The sequence below is a fragment of the Uloborus diversus genome, chromosome 1, assembly GCF_026930045.1.
Source record: "Uloborus diversus isolate 005 chromosome 1, Udiv.v.3.1, whole genome shotgun sequence".
In the NCBI taxonomy this organism is placed as follows: Eukaryota; Metazoa; Arthropoda; class Arachnida; order Araneae; family Uloboridae; genus Uloborus; species Uloborus diversus.
The window spans coordinates 183,865,601-183,885,652 of NC_072731.1; the positions used below are offsets into that span (position 1 = coordinate 183,865,601).

Consider the following 20,052-nt stretch of genomic DNA (forward strand, 5'->3'; position numbering starts at 1 on the left):
GGACGCACATATGGGGGGAGGGGGGCAAGTGAGGGCTCAAGTCCCCCCCCCCTTTGAAATGAGAACTTCCTTGCTTTTAGTACTTTTTTCTTTGCAAAAACGTAAAAACATTTCTTCTCCAGCTATTAATGAACAAGTTATTAAAAATGTGAAATTTTAATCGCTCTAATCTATACAGAAATTGGTTTCCCTGCGGAAAATATCTGAGCCCCCCCCCCTTAAAATTTTGCATATGGGCGCCCATGGTCTGTAGTGTATTTGTTACAAGAATAGTTAGTGATTTTATTTTGAATACTGTATCAAAATTAAAATTTATAGTTATGTCATTACTATGTATGTTTTTAGCCTTAAATCCTATTTGAGCAATGGGGTCGTTTCCAAAATTTTAAAAGTATTTTTTTCTGAAAGAGCATGCTTAAAAACATAGGATCTGACCATTTAAAAAAAATTACAATTTTCAAGCGCTATTAAGAAGGATCAAGGGTAGGAAAAACGATGCAGAAAATGAAACAACTCTGCTCAGTCGTGCTAACTGCAGGGAAATCCCGCCAATTCGGAAGTTCGTGAACCCGAACTGCAAAAGCCGCACATTAGCCAAAGGAAGGGGAAAACCGAGTCCAAAATATAGCACTTAAATTTTACGTCACAAGAAGCGAAGCGAAGAAAAACGAAACATAATGATGAACTACATTTTTACATCCGTCGTCATTAAAGGGGACTGGGCGACGTTAAATATGCTCGTGGTCTCAATGTCCTCCAAGTGAAACGATACCTCTGGGGGTGCTAGTACCAGGTAGCTATTAGCTCTTGGACTAGTTCTAAATTCTCATTAACTGTTCGATCCGGTGATGGTGCTGCCATCTATCGGTATATAAAATAATGGAGGCAAGGCACTAGTATGCAGTCCTCGACATAAATACAGTTGTAGTCAGTTGTGACTCTTGAATAGAATAGAATAGAATAGAATAGACATTTTTACATCAACGCCGTGCGCGAAATTCGAAAAGGGTGGCATTCTTCACTCATAAATACATGTGAATACCAAATTCAAATAAAAATTTAAAGCTACACTAAACTCTCGATAAAGCGCAGGCGGCTTATTCAGACCTCTCACACTTTCAAAAAGAAAAAAAAAAAAAGAATCGGCGATAATTAACAATGCACATATTCGCAATTCCAGACCTCGAATACGCTACCTTGCGGCGATTAACAATACTAAAAAAAAGGTAAAACATTCCATTCCACGTGTTTTCATTGTGGTAAATTACAGGTTTCAGACAGTTTATGGTGTAATGTGATTTCAGAAGAATAGAAAAAAAAAAGTTTCCCACAAACGCGATGAAAAATTAATGTCATTCACTAAGCGTCAAAGCAAGTTACAAGTTACGGCATTTGTTTGTTTTACCTTTTTCATCCGCCATAGACAGAGGCTTCAGCGCCCCCTATAGTTTATAGGAGTTTCGATTGAAACTTAAGGGCAAATTATATTTTTAGAGATTCCTATTTCTTTTTTTCCCCTCCCATCCAATGACATCAAACTCGATGCTTTTTTGGGGGTATTGCAGGTAATCAGTTTGCACGATTTGCTCATGTATACGTGTGTAATCAGTTTATGAGCGATCCATTTTTAGCTTTTACATGCATTTTTTTACATACACTTTTATCATTTTAGCTATAGTTTAAATTTGTGCAATATTGTTATTGATATTTTTTAGCTATCGCATTCACTAGCATCGTTCTTACCTAGTTTCGGGATTATCTGCGGATTCGCTTATCCGCGGTTACCGTGCCACCCAATTTCGCGGATAATCGAGAGTTAACTGTAATAAAAATAGAATCTTTTTCTCTCAAATTAAAGTTTTCGCAATCAAGAATTGCTCCCAGGGTTCAAAATTGTTTTTATTTTTATTTTTCATAAACGTTCACAGTTTTTTTTTTTCTTTTGAGACACCATGTTCCTGAAAGTTAAAAATTTTCATGAATTTCAGTTTATTCTTTCAGACATTTTAGTGACACAAGTAGCATACAAAAACTAATGAACCACAATATTTAAGAAGTTATACCATAACACACGGAGCACTCATTCAAATTATTTTTAGACCAAGAATTCTGCAAGCTTGAATTATTACATAAAAGATGCCGCTAAAAAATTGTAATCTTGAAAAAAAAATTAAAGCAGACAAAATGAAAAATACGCTTTCTAAATGAATTCATTTAAGTATATATTTAGAATGTGAAATTCTTACCTTGGATGTAATTTAACGAATAATTATTCACAATTGCCGTATCTGGGCGTTTAAACTCAAAAAATATTCAAGAATAAGAACAAGAACAAATACTGATAGCTAATTCGGCAGGAATTGTCAAAAAAAAAAAAAAAAAAAAAAAAAAATGAGAGTTAAAGCAAACAAACAAAATATGACCTCTTTTGATGAGTGAAAAAAAAAAAAAAAAAAAAAGATTTTTGCATTCATTACTCGACATGAACTTTTTGCCATCAATTTCTTTAATGAATTTCATTCTTCGCGCAATAGAAAAGGATCATGTGCAAACCAAAGGGCGAAACTCTTCAGTCGCTAGTGGTTCATGGTAACAATTTTAACATTTTAAAACTCATTTTTAATTTGTTAAAGTTAATAATCCTTAATTAAAATTATTAATATACACTGAATAAATTATTTCATAAAGGAAGCCTCTTGATTTCAGTGAAAAAGATTTACCTATTATTTCATGGTCGATATCCACCAGTACACTCATCATAAAGATTATTTACTGCGTATAACGTTGTGTATTTTTTATTTCTTATTAATCTTAAACGATGAGAATTAGTAATCTGGAAATTGTGTACTTGGATCAAGTTTTGCTGTTTAAGATCATCTATATAGGTGTTTTTCCTTGGAAAAAAACAAGATTTTACAAAAGAAAAAGAGCCTTTTTTTTTAATATAAAGCCTGCTTGTATTTAAAACATATGAATAACATCAAACCGCAGACGATTTGTAACAAGGGGGTTGTTTCCTTCAGGGAAAAGTTCTATTTTTAGTCGCTAAAATTGATAGAATAACAAAAATAAAAAAAAATAAAAAAACATGGAGCGCGAAAAAAACTTTCATTTTTCCAACGTTTAATTTTTACTTAATTTTTTTAAATGTCCGATTTTTAAAATAAGGTGTGGTCTTTATGACGTCACAAATGATGCACTTTGGCGCATCTTTCTACCTCGTTTCTACGTTACGATAATCAAGAAGCGAATTAAATATTGCGCTATTTGCGCTTGCTGTGAACCATATCGTTGCCAACACATATGAGTAAAGACGCGAATACTTCGCTCTGTGAATGGCAACAGTGAAAGGCAGTTCATCATTTATGATGTCACCGGCAGAAGCGTAAACAATAAAAGCGAACCAATTAAAGTTTTTTTTTTTTTGAGAAATTAAAATTTGTCAAACTATTTTAAATATTAGTTAAATCCTGTGTTTTTTAAGCATGCTCTTTCAGAAAAAAGTACTTTTAAAATTTTAGAAACGACCCCATTGCAACGAAAATTTCGCTCTCTAAATAAATATTTAAAAACAACTATCGTCGTGGCAATCTGAAAAATCAGAGCAACATCAATGTACTTCTTTCAAGTGAGGATAATGAGCAATTTGTGATTGCTCAATGAAAAAGAAAGGGAGGGGGGAGCATAAAGAAAGAAAGAAAAACGGAACTCACCGGTCACCATCGCCGTCAGATATCATCGCTATCTGCAGCTGCAGCATGGAGAGTTCCCGCCGCATCCTTTTCCCAAAGACTGCAGAACAGTGAACCGATTCGGCGCGAAGGGATTTCCCCGAGCACTCCAGCCACACCTTTCGCGCGGCCTCTCCGCTCAGCTTCCTTTTTTTGTCGGATGGAATTGTTTCCGAATCTTCCTGACCTTGTCGGGTACTGTCTTCGGATTCGCTGACGTTCTTGGGCCACTTCATCTTGGAGGAGTTTATCTTCATACTTTGTTTCTTTCAATGAGATTCGTTACAAAGACAATATACACAAATTTTAAGGGAGCACCAAAATTGTACAGTGGCCTGTAGAGAAATAAAAGAACTATAACTACGCGACCGGTTTGAATTAAAAATAATCATTAAAAAAAAATCAAGAATGCTTGTGTGGAATCATATATTACAAAATAAAAGACTGAACTTATTTTTCAATGCCGAATTAAAGGTTTTGAAAACACTTAGAATGACTGATATTAAAATAAAAATAATAAAAAAACGTTCTTTTTTAAGTCACTTTTAAATTAGTTATAAAATACTTGCAAGCATTAACGATAAAATAGTACTTTTTGCTAAAGATTTGAGTAAGAAAAATAGTAATGAATTAAACAAGTTATGAGTAAATAAATGAGGGGAGAAAAAAATTAATTAAACATAAAGATTTTGCAAGATTTTATATTATGGTCCTGAAAGTAATTATTTGGAGACAACTATTATAATTACTTTTATAATTTACGATACATCTTTTCCCCTTTTTCGCGTTGCAGGTTGTTACAACATGACATACATTCCGAACATTGTGTTAACTTCTGTTTAATTTAAAAGATCGCATGAAAAGATTTAATTCAAATATAAATTTTAGCCAAATAAAGAAAAAATAAAATGAGAAGATAAAATAAGTGATATTAACCAGGAAGGATAAAATACCGTGTAAATTACATATGACTGGCGATAAGAGTTGGGGAAAATCCCGGAAAGCGCTTATCTGAGAAAGTAAACAAAATCGATTTTCCCTGTTACAATTGGACTATTTCACATAATTTAAAGTTCGTTAAAGGTAACTAATAATTAAATTCAGTTGCAATCATGGAAAATAAAATAAATACGTATAGTTTACCAGTTTTTAACACGAAGAAACAGTTAACGATACCATTTTATGCTGCTTTCAAACATTAAGATTCATTATTTATAATAGGTGAGGTACCTACAAAACCCTCTTCAAGCATCAGCTTCTAAAATCCCAAGCGTCAGGTTTCCCGGGTGACCAACAAAAGATACTGAACGTTCAAAGTTTGTTTTTGGTTTAAAAGACCTATTTCATATTACCCTCTATTAGACATCTTTCATTAAATAATATTTTTTGCATGACAACAAAATGAATTCCCAACTCCAACGAACTATAGTGGCACTGAAGTCACTGTCTAATGGCGGACTTAAAAACTAAAACAAACGCACATGGTAACGAAGAAAAGTGTTGTGATTTTTGTTCGTACATATGATTTTTTCGCTTTATTCTTTTTAAATTAATTTTCAAAGTCTTGTGGATATTCTGGCCCACGTAGAAAGAAATGAGAATTCAAGAAGCATTACTAAACGTCAAAGACTAATGCAAGTTACGTAGTTCGTAGTTCTAAAGCAGCTATTTCCAAGATGTTGAATTCGATATTTATCAATTCTGGATAAAACTAAATAATAATTGTGGCCTGACAAGAATAACAATTAATGCTAGAAAATTCAATATGACATTACAAATTGTTATCGAAAGAAGATGATACTTTTTTGTCTTGCTTGGCTAGCGCTTATTGTTTTCCATTTGTAGCTGAGTTATTTCTCTCGAATTCCCGAATCGGTTAATTTAAAAATTTTCTGTTTCGATTTTTCTAATTTCTGAGTTACGATTTAATTGTGTCATGTTATGCAAATCATCAACAAAATTCTCACGGACATATGGTGGTAGTTTTCTTTTCAGTTGATTGACCATTATTTCTTTTCACTTATCGAATTCTGTAATCTTACTATCATTTTATTCCACTCATGATAAAAATTAAAAATGGTTTAACTAAAAACGCGAAATCTCGCGCCAAGGCTACTTTGCTCGCACAATACCAAAACTATAACCCTAAACAAATTTGGCGAAACCTTTCAGCTGAGAATAAAAGGAATAAAGTAAATTCTTTCTCGGTTATTCATTTTGTTCTACGATAATATATTCAAGAAAATATTTTGCATACTGTCCATTCCAACTAAATGCTGCTGTAAAATATGGTAAGTTTAATTAATTTAAGATTAAAAAAACTCTCATATTCTTACAAATTCATACAAAACAATAAAAATTTTTACCTTGTATAACGTTATCCAAGTTTGTTAATCCAGAATTTTCGCTTTCACCAATTATTAAGGAAATAATGAAACCTAACACTATTTTGAGAAGCTCGAGAATACTACTAAGGGACGAATTAATTTCTGTAGCTGAAAGCAAACTAAGACACATCGATTGCGTTAATAAATACTCAGAACAAACTGCCTGTGTTTACGTCAACAGACACACGTGGAACGCAACGTGGCAATGTTTTAGTTTCATTTGCAGTTTTGTAAATCACCGCAAGGTAGCGTATTTGAGCGCTGGAGTTCCGAATTCCCCGAAAACTAAATACCTAAATTAAAACTTTAGCGTGAAAATAAAAAAAAAGTCATATCAACAATAATTATTTTGCAGTTAAAACCATAGCTGCGGAGTCGGAGTCAATTTCATTTTGAGATAAAGGAATCGGAGTCGAGTATCCGAGAATCGAACTCAGTCATTTATCCTCCGTGCATAAATTTTTGCCAAAGCTACGAAGTCAGGGTCGAAGTCGGGGAGTCGGAGTCCGATTAATTGTCGGGCACAGGAATAGGAGTCGGAGTCAGGTGCCCCTAAATTCTCGGAGTCGGAGTCTGGAGTTTGGCGTCAAGAGCTATTTCCACCAAAATTTGTTTGAAGGAAATCCACCTTCAAGTACGGAATCTACATTGACTTCCAGTTTCCCCGTAGGCACTAATGTTGAGGGATTTGAACTGTTCAAAATTGAACGGAAAATTGTTCAAATCAAAAATATATTTTATATACAAGTTTTTTATCAAAAGCTTTTTCCTACAAAGTTTCTTTGAAGCATATTCGCCTCATAGTTCAGAATTGCATTCAATTTCCCCGTAGGCGCTAATGTTAAGTTTTTTTGAACTGTTCAAAATTGAACGGAAAATAGTTCAAATCAAAAAGTGAAATATAGGAATGAGGTTTCCTCGCAGAGATCTTTCGAAAAAAAAAAAAAAAGGTTCGAATCGGACTATCCATTCAAAAGTTATTATGCGGGGGGGGGGGGGCAGACAGACAGACATTTTCCCCCCATCTCAATACCCTACTTTCCAATTTTTAATTTTTCGATATTTATTTAATTATTTTTTAATTTTTGACTTGATTTTGGTTTTTTCGATATTTTTAAGATGCATTTAGCCTTCTTTCATGCTTTTTTTCTTCTTTCTCTGACTTTTACTGGGAAAGTAGTGTTACGGATTCGGTGCGACTTCCACTTTCTTGAAATGAAGACACAGTTCTTGATAAAAGCACAGGAAATTTATTTACACTATGTACAGGAAAGATCGTCAACAACTGCAAAATTATTCATCAGCAATTAAGCAATTATCACGCAACACCGTAAACTCAACGTTTACACACGTATTTACTTCCAAATACGAAAACAACACAGCGAAATGCCTCGCTATAAACAGAGCTAATACACACACTCAGTTCGAAATCTGAATCGAAACTAACTGTTTATCCATCGCTAACGGCTTAAATACACCGAAAAGAAATTTCTCAAATATTCCACACGCTTCTGTAAAGTAGTAGACCGTTATCAATGAAAAGAAATAAAATAGGGGTCGTATAATTTAGCCGAATGAAAAAGGGGTTGTATATTCATTACGGGAAACTATTTACAGGTTACGTTCCTACAATAATTACTATTTACAGGATTTGTAACATTGCCCCCTTCCTAAGGACTGCACGTCCCGGGCAGTACAATCCCCAGAAAGGGTGCCAAACTTCTATCACAAGTTTACAAATATACACATTAATTAATAACTAAGAGATACAGAAAACACAATAATAACAAGAAATATTACTAAACATTAAAAGCAAAAATTATCTACAACTTTTATGTGATCAACCATGGTTGCTTACGTAATACTCATGAACTATGGCCATAGTATGGGGCTAACTGATCATAATGTACAACCCTAGGTTTTGCATTAGGCGATTTTTGGATCCTCACTACGACGTCATTCAGTCGGTTAAGGACTTTGTAGGGTCCATCCCAATGCGACTGCAATTTGGGAGACAGACCTTTCCGTCGGATGGGATTCCATAACCAAACCTTGTCGCCTTCGTTGAATTCATGTCCAGTAGACCTTGTGTCGTATCGGGTCTTCATCTTCTCCGCCGCGATGTTGATTCGCTCTCGTGCGAAGTTATGAACGTCTTCCAACCGGGCCTGGAGATCCTGGATGTACTCCTCAGGCGATGAAGGCGCATCCGGAGGACGACCGAAGACGAGATCACAAGGTAGCCGAAGCTCTCGTCCGAAGAGCATCTGAGATGGGGCATATCCGGTAGTCTCGTGGACAGCACTGCGGTAGGCCAGCAGGAACAAAGGTAGCTTCTTGTCCCAATCCTGTTGATTTCTGGATACCATAAGTGAGAGATTATTCAGGATTGTGCGGTTAAATCTCTCCACCATGCCGTCCGATTGTGGGTGTAGTGGTGTTGTCCTAGTTTTCTCAATTCCGAAAATATGACATAGGTCCTTAAACACAGCAGAGATGAAATTCCTCCCTTGATCGGAATGAATCTGCAAAGGTGTTCCATATCTCGAGATCCAATGTTGGACTAGAGTCTCTGCTACGGTGGTAGCCTCTTGATCTGGAATGGGATATGCTTCCGGCCATTTGGTGAAGTAGTCGATGGAAACAAGAATGTATTTGTTCCCATCAGCAGTTCTTGGTAGAGGACCCAGGATGTCGATCCCAATTCGTTCGAAAGGAGCTCCAACGTTGTACAGATGTAGCTTCCCTCTGCTTCTCTTCTTCGGTCCTTTACGAGCAGCACAGGCGTCACAAGAATGGCACCACTTCTCCACGTCATCCTTCGCCTTGCTCCAGAAGAAGCGCTCCCGAACTTTATTGAGTGTTTTCAAGACACCAAAATGTCCTCCAGTCGCACTACTATGTATTTCTTTCAAAACATCTGAAATCCTTGATCGGGGAAGTAGTAACTGCCACCTAGATGTCTTGCCGTCGTCAGATACCCATTTCCGGTGTAGCACGCCGTTCCGTAAATGGAGTGAGTTCCATAAAGCCCAGTATCTTTTTGTTGCAGGACTGAAGATGGAAACGTCCTGCCAGCTAGGGCGTCGACTGTCACTTTCCATGAACTCTAAAATTGGTTTTATGTCGGGGTCTTCAAGTTGATCTTTTCGAACTTGGTCATCACTCCATGGATCAGGTTCTGATGATGTTGGAGTCACTGTCACCTGATAGGCGGTAGGGCTAGTCGTTCCATACTGTTTCTCGATTCGGGAACAATAGTGGCAGTTCTCAGGACAGGGTCTCCTTGATAAAGCGTCAGCATTACCGTGAGATAACCCTTTTCGATGCTTGATCTCCATGTCATATTCCTGGAGCCGCTGTATCCATCTGGCTATCTGACCTTCCGGATTTTTGAAGTTCAAAAGCCAAGTTAATGAGGCATGATCTGTCCGAAGCAGAAATTTTCGGCCATAAAGGTAATGATGGAAGTGTTCTACAGCTTTCACTATGGCCAGTAACTCCTTTCTGGTGACGCAGTAATTTCGCTCCGACTTTGATAAGCATTTGCTCCAGTAAGCGATGACATGTTCATTTCCGTTAATTTCTTGGGATAAAACAGCTCCGATGCTCTCGTTGCTCGCATCAGTGTCCAGGATGAAGGGTTTTTCAGGCTGAGGATAGGCGAGGATAGGCGTTGATGTTAAAGCCTCCTTCAGTCGTAGAAATGCATCTTCGCATTCTTTGGACCATTCAAACTTTTGCTTGCTCTCCGTCAGCTTATGCAAAGGTCGTGCAATGTTGGAAAAACCCTTCACAAACTTCCTATAGTACGTGCAGAGCCCCAGGAAACTTCGCAGCTGATGGATGTTTTCGGGACGACTCCAACTCTTGACCGCAGATACCTTCTCTGGATCGGTTTGCACACCCTCAGAAGAGATGATGTGACCAAGATAGTTCACTTCCCGGCGGAACAAATTACATTTGGACGGACTTAATTTCAGATTGGCTTCCTTAAGCTTTTGCAGCACCTTCCTAAGATTTGCCAGATGTTCTTCGAAGCTGCGTCCCACGATGATGATATCGTCTAAGTAGACCAGACAGGATTCGTAAGAGAGTCCTCTTAACACTGTCTCCATAAGACGCTCGAACGTAGCTGGTGCATTGGAGAGGCCGAAGGGCATCACTTTGAACTGCCATAAGCCTTGTCCAGTTGTAAACGCTGTCTTCTCTCGGTCATCAGGGTGTATCTCAACCTGCCAGTAGCCGCTCTTCAAGTCCAGGGTCGAAAACCACTTGTGTCCGGAAAGAGTGTCCAAGGTGTCGTCTATCCGTGGAAGAGGGTAACTGTCTTTCTTGGTGATTTCATTCAGTCGTCGGTAATCGACACAAAATCTGGTGGAGCCATCTTTCTTTCGGAACAAGACGATGGGAGAGGCCCAAGGACTGGATGAAGGTTCGATTACATCATTCTCCTTCATCTCTTTCAGAAGGGTTTCAACCTCTTCCTTCTTAGCGAACGGTAGTCGTCTTGGATGCTGTTTAATAGGGGGTGTTCTCCAGTGTAAATCCTATGCTGCGTTAAATTCGTACGGCCAACATCCTCCGATGTAGATGAAAACAGATGCTTGAAGTCGTCCACCAATTGTTCCGCAGCAGTTCTTTGATCCTTCGATAAGGGTGCACTCCCAATTATCTTCGATGTCAAGGACTCAGAAGACACAGTCTCGGGGGAATTGATTCTTCTAATGATGCAGTTTACGGGAGTACAAGTTGCTAACACTTCGCCTTTCCGGATATTCCTTGACCTTTCACTCACGTTGGCGACTCTCACAGGAATTACATCCTTAGAAAGGTCCACAAGCGTAGATGCTACCAGCACTCCTTTTGGGTTATTGCTTAAGTTGGGGTATTCAATGAGTCCAAATCTAAAACTATTGCTTTCTTCAATGGAGCCGGGTATTAATGATTCTGACCTTGAGGGAATCGATATATCTGTTTGGGCTATTATTTGATGAGCGGATTTTACATCACTTTCTGCAGGGAAAACGGCTATGTCTTCTCTCATCGAGTGCAGCTCATTAGTCTTGAAGTCGAGAGTGAAGTCATATTTCTTCAAAAAGTCCAATCCGAGAATGAAGGGGTCCGTGATGTTAGCGACGAATGCCGTATGATGGTAGGTGGCATTCCCAAACACTATTTCCAAGTCCACTTTACCGTCAATCTCGATCTTGTCACCTGTCACAGTCTGGAGACTTACGCGTGGCGATGTCCACAGCAGTTTCAATCCAAATTCACGAGCCACATCTGTCCTAATGATTGTCACATTGGCTCCAGTGTCAACAATCAGTTTGCAGGGGTTCCCATTTACATGTGCGTAAATGAAAAGTCCATCACTGCCACTACTAGAAGAGGAAATCTGCAGAGCTCTAGTGGTGGTGATTTCCTTCCCTCGCGTAGCTTGGCGAGCCGGACAACTCCTTCGCAGATGTCCTTCACTACCGCATTTCCAGCACTTCTGCTCTTGTTTCTTTTGGGCTGTTATGCTGCTCAGATGTCTTGTCAAGTCACCGAGTTGTCTCTCAAGTTCAGCGAGGTGGGACGACCTGGAATCAGACTCATCAGCTTCCTGAATCCGGATTAGATGGCGATCCACACGGGTTGCTTCTTGGGCGGCCTCGTATCTCATCGCATACACAACGGCAGAATTCAGGTCTTTGACATCCGCCATCCGTAGAGCTTTCTGGATTTCCGGATCTCGAACCCCGTCGATGTAGTAGTTGAGTGCCAGGTTGTCTCGAACATCCGCAGGGCAATCGTAAAAAGCAAGATGAGACAGTCTCTCGATGTCCGCCGCAAGCTCTTGCAGGGTTTCCCCAGTTTTCTGAAAACGGGACTTCAACTGGAGTCGGCTGAAATCTTTCTGGCACTTCTCACCGAAGCGAAGCTCCAACGCAGATGTGAGGGCGGCGAAATCCAGGCGCTGGCTTTCCGGAAGGGTCTGGAGAATGTCCGCTGCGTCACCTCTCAGGGATGCTGCAAGATGACAGGCCTTGGTAGCAGAGTCCCATCCGTTCGCTTCCGCCACTATCATGAATTGAGTTTTGTAGACCTGCCACGAAGTTTTCCCATCAAATGTGGCAAGTTTAATGGACGGTCGAGCAACCGATGTGGGAGCGCCAAACTGTACAGAGCTGCTTTCCGCGGTCGCCAATCTCCTTTCCATGTCTTTAATTATTTCTTCCTTAAATGAGGTAAATTTCTTGTCTTCTTCTTCCAACTTATTTTCCACATTGGCGATACGCTCTTCCACAGTATCAAATTTTTCTTCCAGAGCATCAACTTTATCTCCCATGGCGGTTAGTTGATTCTCCATCATGGTTTTCATCGACGTTAGGTCACTTTTTATTTCATTTTGACTTGTAGTAATTTTAGCAGTTAAATCACTATTTAACTGTTCTTGGTTAGTCGCCAATTCATTTTTTAATTGTTCTTGGTTAGTCGCCAATTCATTTTTTAATTGTTCTTGGTTAGTCGCCATATCATTTTTCACAGAGTTGATTGCGTCAAGAAGTTGTTTTAATTGTTCATCCATTGCGCGAGTAATCACCATAAAAATAAAGTCCAAATTCAAAAAGTCTTTATGAAAAAAATGTCCAAAGTCAGACTTACTCCAAGAAAGTCCAGAAGAAGCCCCACGTTGGGCGCCAAATTGTTACGGATTCGGTGCGACTTCCACTTTCTTGAAATGAAGACACAGTTCTTGATAAAAGCACAGGAAATTTATTTACACTATGTACAGGAAAGATCGTCAACAACTGCAAAATTATTCATCAGCAATTAAGCAATTATCACGCAACACCGTAAACTCAACGTTTACACGCGTATTTACTTCCAAATACGAAAACAACACAGCGAAATGCCTCGCTATAAACAGAGCTAATACACACACTCAGTTCGAAATCTGAATCGAAACTAACTGTTTATCCATCGCTAACGGCTTAAATACACCGAAAAGAAATTTCTCAAATATTCCACACGCTTCTGTAAAGTAGTAGACCGTTATCAATGAAAAGAAAGAAAATAGGGGTCGTATAATTTAGCCGAATGAAAAAGGGGTTGTATATTCATTACGGGAAACTATTTACAGGTTACGTTCCTACAATAATTACTATTTACAGGATTTGTAACAGTAGGCTAAAAAAAAAAAAAAATTGAATTTTGACTTCTTGTATTCAAATTATGCTTTTCGCAATCACGAGTGTGTGTGTATGTAGGCATGTGTGTTTATGTGTGTGTGGGGTGTATGTGTGTTTGTTTGTAAGGAGGTATGTGTATGTGTGTGTAGGCATGTGTGTTTGTGTCTGTGTGCAGGTATGAGTGTGTGGGTAGTTGTGTGTATGAGTGTTTGTGTGTGATGGGGAATGCGTATGTGTGTGTAGGCATATGTGTTTGTGTCTGTGTGCAGGCATGAGTGCAATGAGTGTGTGGGTAGTTGTGTGTGTATGTGTAGATGTCTGTATGTATGTGCAGGTGTCTGTATGTATGCGTGTTTGTATATGTAGGTGTTTGAGTGTGTGTGTAGGTCTATGTATTTGTGTGTGCGCGTGTGTGTGTGTGTAGTTGTGTATGTATGCGCGTGTGTGTAGCATATGGATGCAACCTGGAGACGGTTTTCGCTATAGGAGCAGCATCGCTAGGAGCCGGTCGACGGTGATGCTGCAGAGGGTGCTGGCGGGAAAATAAAATGACCGCACATCAAAACAGTCAAGTGAGAACAATAAGCAATCGTGATTGCTCAAAAAAAGTTTAAAAATTAATTTAAATTTTGACATCTGGAATTCAAATTATGTTTTTCGCAATCACGTGTGTGTTTGTGCCTGTGCGCAGGCATGACTGTGTGAGTATGTGCGTGTGTGTATATGTGTGTGTGTAGGTGTGTGTGTGTGTGTATGTGTGTGTGTGTGTGTGTATGAGTGTGTGCGTGTGTGTATGTAGGATATGGACACAACTGGAGACGGTTTTCGCTAGAGGAGTAGCATCGTGAGGCCAGTCGACGGTGGTGCTATGCAGAGGGAGGCGGACGGAAAATAAAATCATAGGAATTCAAAACAGTCAAATGAGAACAATAAGCAATGTGATTGCTCAAAAAAATCTTTTGTTACATTTTTTGGAGGCTTTAAAAATATCAATCTTACTTTTGTTAATTAAGTATTTTGCAAAAAAAAAAAAAAAAAGTTAATTTAGTAAAAAATGCACAGTTTGTAATGTTTTTCTTTATACAACTCTTAATCCTTAATTTATTTTTATTACAGTAAAACCTGTGAAGTTGACCACCTGTCAACAACGCTTTTTTTCAGGCACGGAATTAGCCCTTTTTTTAATCAACCACTGTAAGTTGACCACCTTTTTAAGTTGACCACCTTTTTAAGTTGACCACTAAAGTAGTGCACTGCAAGTGGTCAACTTACACAGGTTTCACTGCGCATAGTACCAGGTTTTTAACCCATTATCACTTTTTTAAAAGGGGTATTGGAGGGGAGACGAAAGTATGACGCCAATTTTCAATTCTGGAAAAATGTTTTTTTTTTAAACTTTTTTTTTAAACCGAAGACAAATTGCGTTTAATGTATTTAAGCTTAAATACCATGTGCAGGCTTCGTTGGTGGTGTTGCATAAATTTTTTCGGATTAATTAATCGTAGCATATGCTAATCAGGGCCCAAAAAGCTTAGGAGGTACGAAAGATTGTTAATTCGTGAATGTTTCGCAATCACGAATTACTTTCCAAAAAAAAATATCAATGTCGTTCCATTTTCAAATTAATTTCTTTTCATTTAATAAATGAATTTCGTTTGTGTGTTAGGAGGGATAGGGCTTATTGAGAAGATTGTTTTCAATCTAGTACGCAAAAACTGATTCGGGACAATTTCTAAGCCAATTATCTTTCTCTAACGTCAACAAATATAACCTATAATCGTGCTTTCACGACTTAAATTTCTAAAAATCTCTGCGAAGAGCCCTTTAATCTTTTTCTCTCCTTTCATTATCAAAATCAATCTAAAATAACGTGTTTAAAACTACAATTTCGGAAGAAAAAAAAACCGCTCAGAATCCTATTATATGGGAAAAAAGTTTTTAAGTGCCCCGCCCAAAACAATTTTCTAGTTGCGCCACTGTGCGACAGCCCTGAGCGATTAGTAAGATACGCGAAACTCTTCCTAATAAAAAACTTTTTTTGGAGTGTCCTGCTATGCAAGTCAAGTGCCCTTCTGTATATAATTGCTTAGCTAGCAGTATGCAGCACATGATCATATTCTCCACCCGACCCTTCGGTGTCTCATAAAGGACACCTGAGTCCTAATAATGCCCTTATTATTGGGCTACAATCTACTTTTCTGGGGTTATCAAATCATAGGAAAAAAGACGGAACGCAACGACTTTTTTTTTTTTTTTGAACTTACACAGGTTTCACTGCGCATAGTACCAGGTTTTTAACCCATTATCACTTTTTTAAAAGCGGTATTGGAGGGGAGACGAAAGTATGACGCCAATTTTCAATTCTGGAAAAATGTTTTTTTTTTTTTTAACTTTTTTTTTAAACCGAAGACAAATTGCGTTTAATGTATTTAAGCTTAAATACCATGTGCAGGCTTCGTTGGTGGTGTTGCATAAATTTTTTCGGATTAATTAATCGTAGCATATGCTAATCAGGGCCCAAAAAGCTTAGGAGGTACGAAAGATTGTTAATTCGTGAATGTTTCGCAATCACGAATTACTTTCCAAAAAAAAAATATCAATGTCGTTCCATTTTCAAATTAATTTCTTTTCATTTAATAAATGAATTTCGTTTGTGTGTTAGGAGGGATAGGGCTTATTGAGAAGATTGTTTTCAATCTAGTACGCAAAAACTGATTCGGGACAATTTCTAAGCCAATTATCTTTCTCTAACGTCAACAAATATAACCTATAATCGTGCTTTCACGACTTAAATTTCTAAAAATCTCTGCGAAGAGCCCTTTAATCTTTTTCTCTCCTTTCATTATCAAAATCAATCTAAAATAACGTGTTTAAAACTACAATTTCGGAAGAAAAAAAAACCGCTCAGAATCCTATTATATGGGAAAAAAGTTTTTAAGTGCCCCGCCCAAAACAATTTTCTAGTTGCGCCACTGTGCGACAGCCCTGAGCTATTAGTAAGATACGCGAAACTCTTCCTAATAAAAAACTTTTTTTGGAGTGTCCTGCTATGCAAGTCAAGTGCCCTTCTGTATATAATTGCTTAGCTAGCAGTATGCAGCACATGATCATATTCTCCACCCGACCCTTCGGTGTCTCATAAAGGACACCTGAGTCCTAATAATGCCCTTATTATTGGGCTACAATCTACTTTTCTGGGGTTATCAAATCATAGGAAAAAAGACGGAACGCAACGACTTTTTTTTTTTTTTTTTTGAACTTACACAGGTTTCACTGCGCATAGTACCAGGTTTTTAACCCATTATCACTTTTTTAAAAGGGGTATTGGAGGGGAGACGAAAGTATGACGCCAATTTTCAATTCTGGAAAAATGTTTTTTTTTTTTAACTTTTTTTTTAAACCGAAGACAAATTGCGTTTAATGTATTTAAGCTTAAATACCATGTGCAGGCTTCGTTGGTGGTGTTGCATAAATTTTTTCGGATTAATTAATCGTAGCATATGCTAATCAGGGCCCAAAAAGCTTAGGAGGTACGAAAGATTGCTACTTTTCCCTATATATGATCTAAAATACGACGTAAAGAAAATTGTATATTATTTATTCATAAAAAATAATGTTCTCAACGCATGAAATGAAGACTTCTGTATTCCCTTTGCTTAAATATTGGGGAACGATAACACGCAAGCAAATCCTTCTATTAATGAAACATAGAATTGAACTTTCCACTGTTGGTCGGGCTTAGTGGGAATTTCCCCATCCATCTACGAATTCCATTCGAGGTCGAGAGAAAACCATTGCTCCCTCTTATACACTATACCAGGGCTGCCCAACTGGCAGCCCGCCTACGCATATTGTGCGGCCCGCCAACTTCTTATTAGCATATTTCTTTTTTCGACATTTTATGGTATAAAGAAGCATCCGAGACTACCATTCTTGGTCAAGACGGGGTCCCCGAAAATTTCTCTTGATCGCTCTTTTACTCCTTTCATTCTATTGGGAGAAAAAGGTACAGGACATCTACAGGTCAAGGTCAAGCAGTCCTACCCTGCACACTGGTGTTCAAACGCAGTCCTAGAAATAGTATTGCCTCGCGTTGGCGGGGGGAGACAGGGAGGGAAGAGAGAAACATTTCAGATAAGCAAAACCTGCCTGTAATTGGTTAAAATAAAGACCCCCCCCCCCCTCCTACTAACTGACTCTACGGCTTTTGTTGATTTCGAAAAAGAAATTGAGAATTTGCTTTCGTCACTTCCATGTTTGGGAGCGCAAAAAAAGTGGCTCTGCTCCAGTTTTCCCATTAAAATGTAAGCAAATTGTTTTATAATCCTTCTGTTTCATTGTTTTATAATTAATAATGCAATTATTAATTGTTATTGTATAAGAGGTAAGAGGTTATTGCTCAACTTTTTCAAACTACGGCTCGTTAGGTTATCGGTGACCGGAATTCTGGCCCATGTGCTCTTTGCAGTTGGACAGTAGGGTAGATCGAAAAAAACGAAATTTTGAATCTTAATTTGGAATACCTGCCAAAAGCTGTGCACGTGTAAGTACAACACACCTGTAAAATATTATCAAGTTTGAACAGGGGCGGCAAATAGGGGGAGCGAGAGGGGGCGGTTGCACCCCCAAATTTTTCACTAAGAATAATAAAAAAAATGGCTAAATTCAATTTAGATAACTTAGAAAATTATTTGCTTGCATTTTAAGAACAGAAAAAACAGATGGAGAATAATTGTTAGCCTTAACTAAAGAAGTAATCTCTTCATATGGGTTAAATATTTCAAAATTGTGTACTCTGTGCTATGATGGTGAATCTTCTATGAGATGCCCGTACAGTGTTTAGACTGCGCAATTGTTACGCGTAAACTCCATGTCATTTTACATAAAATTTTATGCTCATATTATGACTTAATGTTAAGCTAATAAGTGTTCATTGATTCCTTGTACTAGAAACATATTTTAGCCACTCGATTTAGCAACATTATATGCTTTCTTAGAAACTCTTTGTAAAGATATGCTCTTTATGAAAAACATCCCACATCAAAAAATACTTTCACATCAACAAATATATCATGAGGCTCTTTATTTGACAATCTCTGAGTGACACACGATGGTATTCAAAAGTTAAATCTATAAAAACCCCGTGGAAGAATTACTGGAAAGTGACCTTTTCAATCATAGAAAATCTGATGTCATTTTAATATATATGACTTTGTTTGAATTTTTGTTTACTTTATTTATACTGCGGAGCGTTTTTTGAACAATGCCACACTCTATCATAAAAATTTCAATCCGCTAACCTTAATTCTTGGATTGAAAATTGATTTCACACTAATGCATGCTTGAGCCCTTGAACAAAGTGTAAAACTTTGTGACAGAACTTTCCATAACAGTTTTTACTGTACGCCAATGTAGAAGAGGTAACAAAATCACATGAAGTTTTAGTCAAAATATTAAATCACTATTTTGAATAAAATGATCAATTCAGTTTCTCAAGGAATTGAGACAGAATTTGATGAGATATATTTATCATTGATCTGTCCAATATTATGTAGATCGGTTATATAAAGCGAAAAAGAAAATATTACACTTATAAATAAAATGTATAGCACGAAGGAAGAGGAATTGTTTTGTGAATTGCGACTATACTTTTTAATGACGCTAAATGAATACTAGCCCAATTTAAAAAGTTTTCTTGGTTACTTTAAAGAGCGGAATTTGAAAGAAATGTGTTTTTCAATATAACTTTCTTGTTTCATTGTTTTTTGACTATTTCAATCAGGTCAGTCATTTTATAGTAGATAACTTTTGTGTCTCAACTTCAATATTGCTTTATTGTTCTTAACATTAAAACCATTTTATTATCACTTCCAGTTAACCAATATGTATTTTATACCGTACTGAGGAAATTCATGTTCAAAAAAATCGACCCCCCAAACGAAATGCTGAAATGCCGCCCCTGAGTTTGAACAACTCTTTGAGGGTCCTAACCAAGGCTTGAATTTCTCCAAAAATAGAAAAAAAGGACAATTTTCCAAAATTTTTATGAAAATACTAGTGTTTAAAGTTTTTGTTATAATACGGATAAAATGCTTCCTTTGAACACTCTTTTCATGTATCTTCACAACTATTTACAGTCTTTGCACCATTAAGTTCGCACATAAGCCGTTAAGTTTCGCGAAATTAACCAAAAACTGACTTTTTTAAAGCTTTTTTGCACATTGCAATATTTCTTCTTTTAAAGACCAGTTTTCTTTTTTTACAACGCCTATACAGAATGCAATTTTAAACGGAAGTGAAGTTAAACTTTATTACATTAACAGCCCAGCATCCACTAAAAACAGATGACTGCATTTCGAGTTCCATTCTACCTTTTCCATCTGCCGAGCCACATGTATTAAGTATAAATTTATTATTCATTTTACAATAGAAGTAAACTATCAAAATGATTTAGTTGTACTAACTAAAAAAACAATAACGAACGCAAAATTGGTGTTGGTGTTTTCAATGTATTGTTGAAGACTTTCATTAGATATGACAGCTAAAATAGGAGAAGGGGTGGCAGTTATGTTATTGCACAATCTTGCCGGTTGATAACATCAGAGTAGTCTGATGCATCAAAGTTAATCCTTGAATAATAGAATTCTCTTATTTCTTCATGAACAGAAGCCACTTCTCTGGCCTTCAAAATCTTCGCAAAGCCAATTCTCTGATGTACTTCGTTCATCAGTGATCACTGCTAAGGAAATATTTTCC

General features: G+C 37.4%; 1 protein-coding gene across 1 annotated transcript in view; it reads right to left on the minus strand.

Annotated features, from left to right (window-relative positions):
- LOC129223629 (B-cell lymphoma 3 protein homolog) overlaps positions 1-20,052 on the minus strand; it is a 34,637-nt gene that overhangs the window by 12,724 nt on the left and 1,861 nt on the right. The window contains exon 2 of the mRNA XM_054858076.1: positions 3,714-4,066. Coding sequence (XP_054714051.1) covers positions 3,714-3,988 — 275 coding nt within the window. The 5' untranslated portion in view covers positions 3,989-4,066. The remainder of the gene's footprint in view (positions 1-3,713; positions 4,067-20,052) is intronic.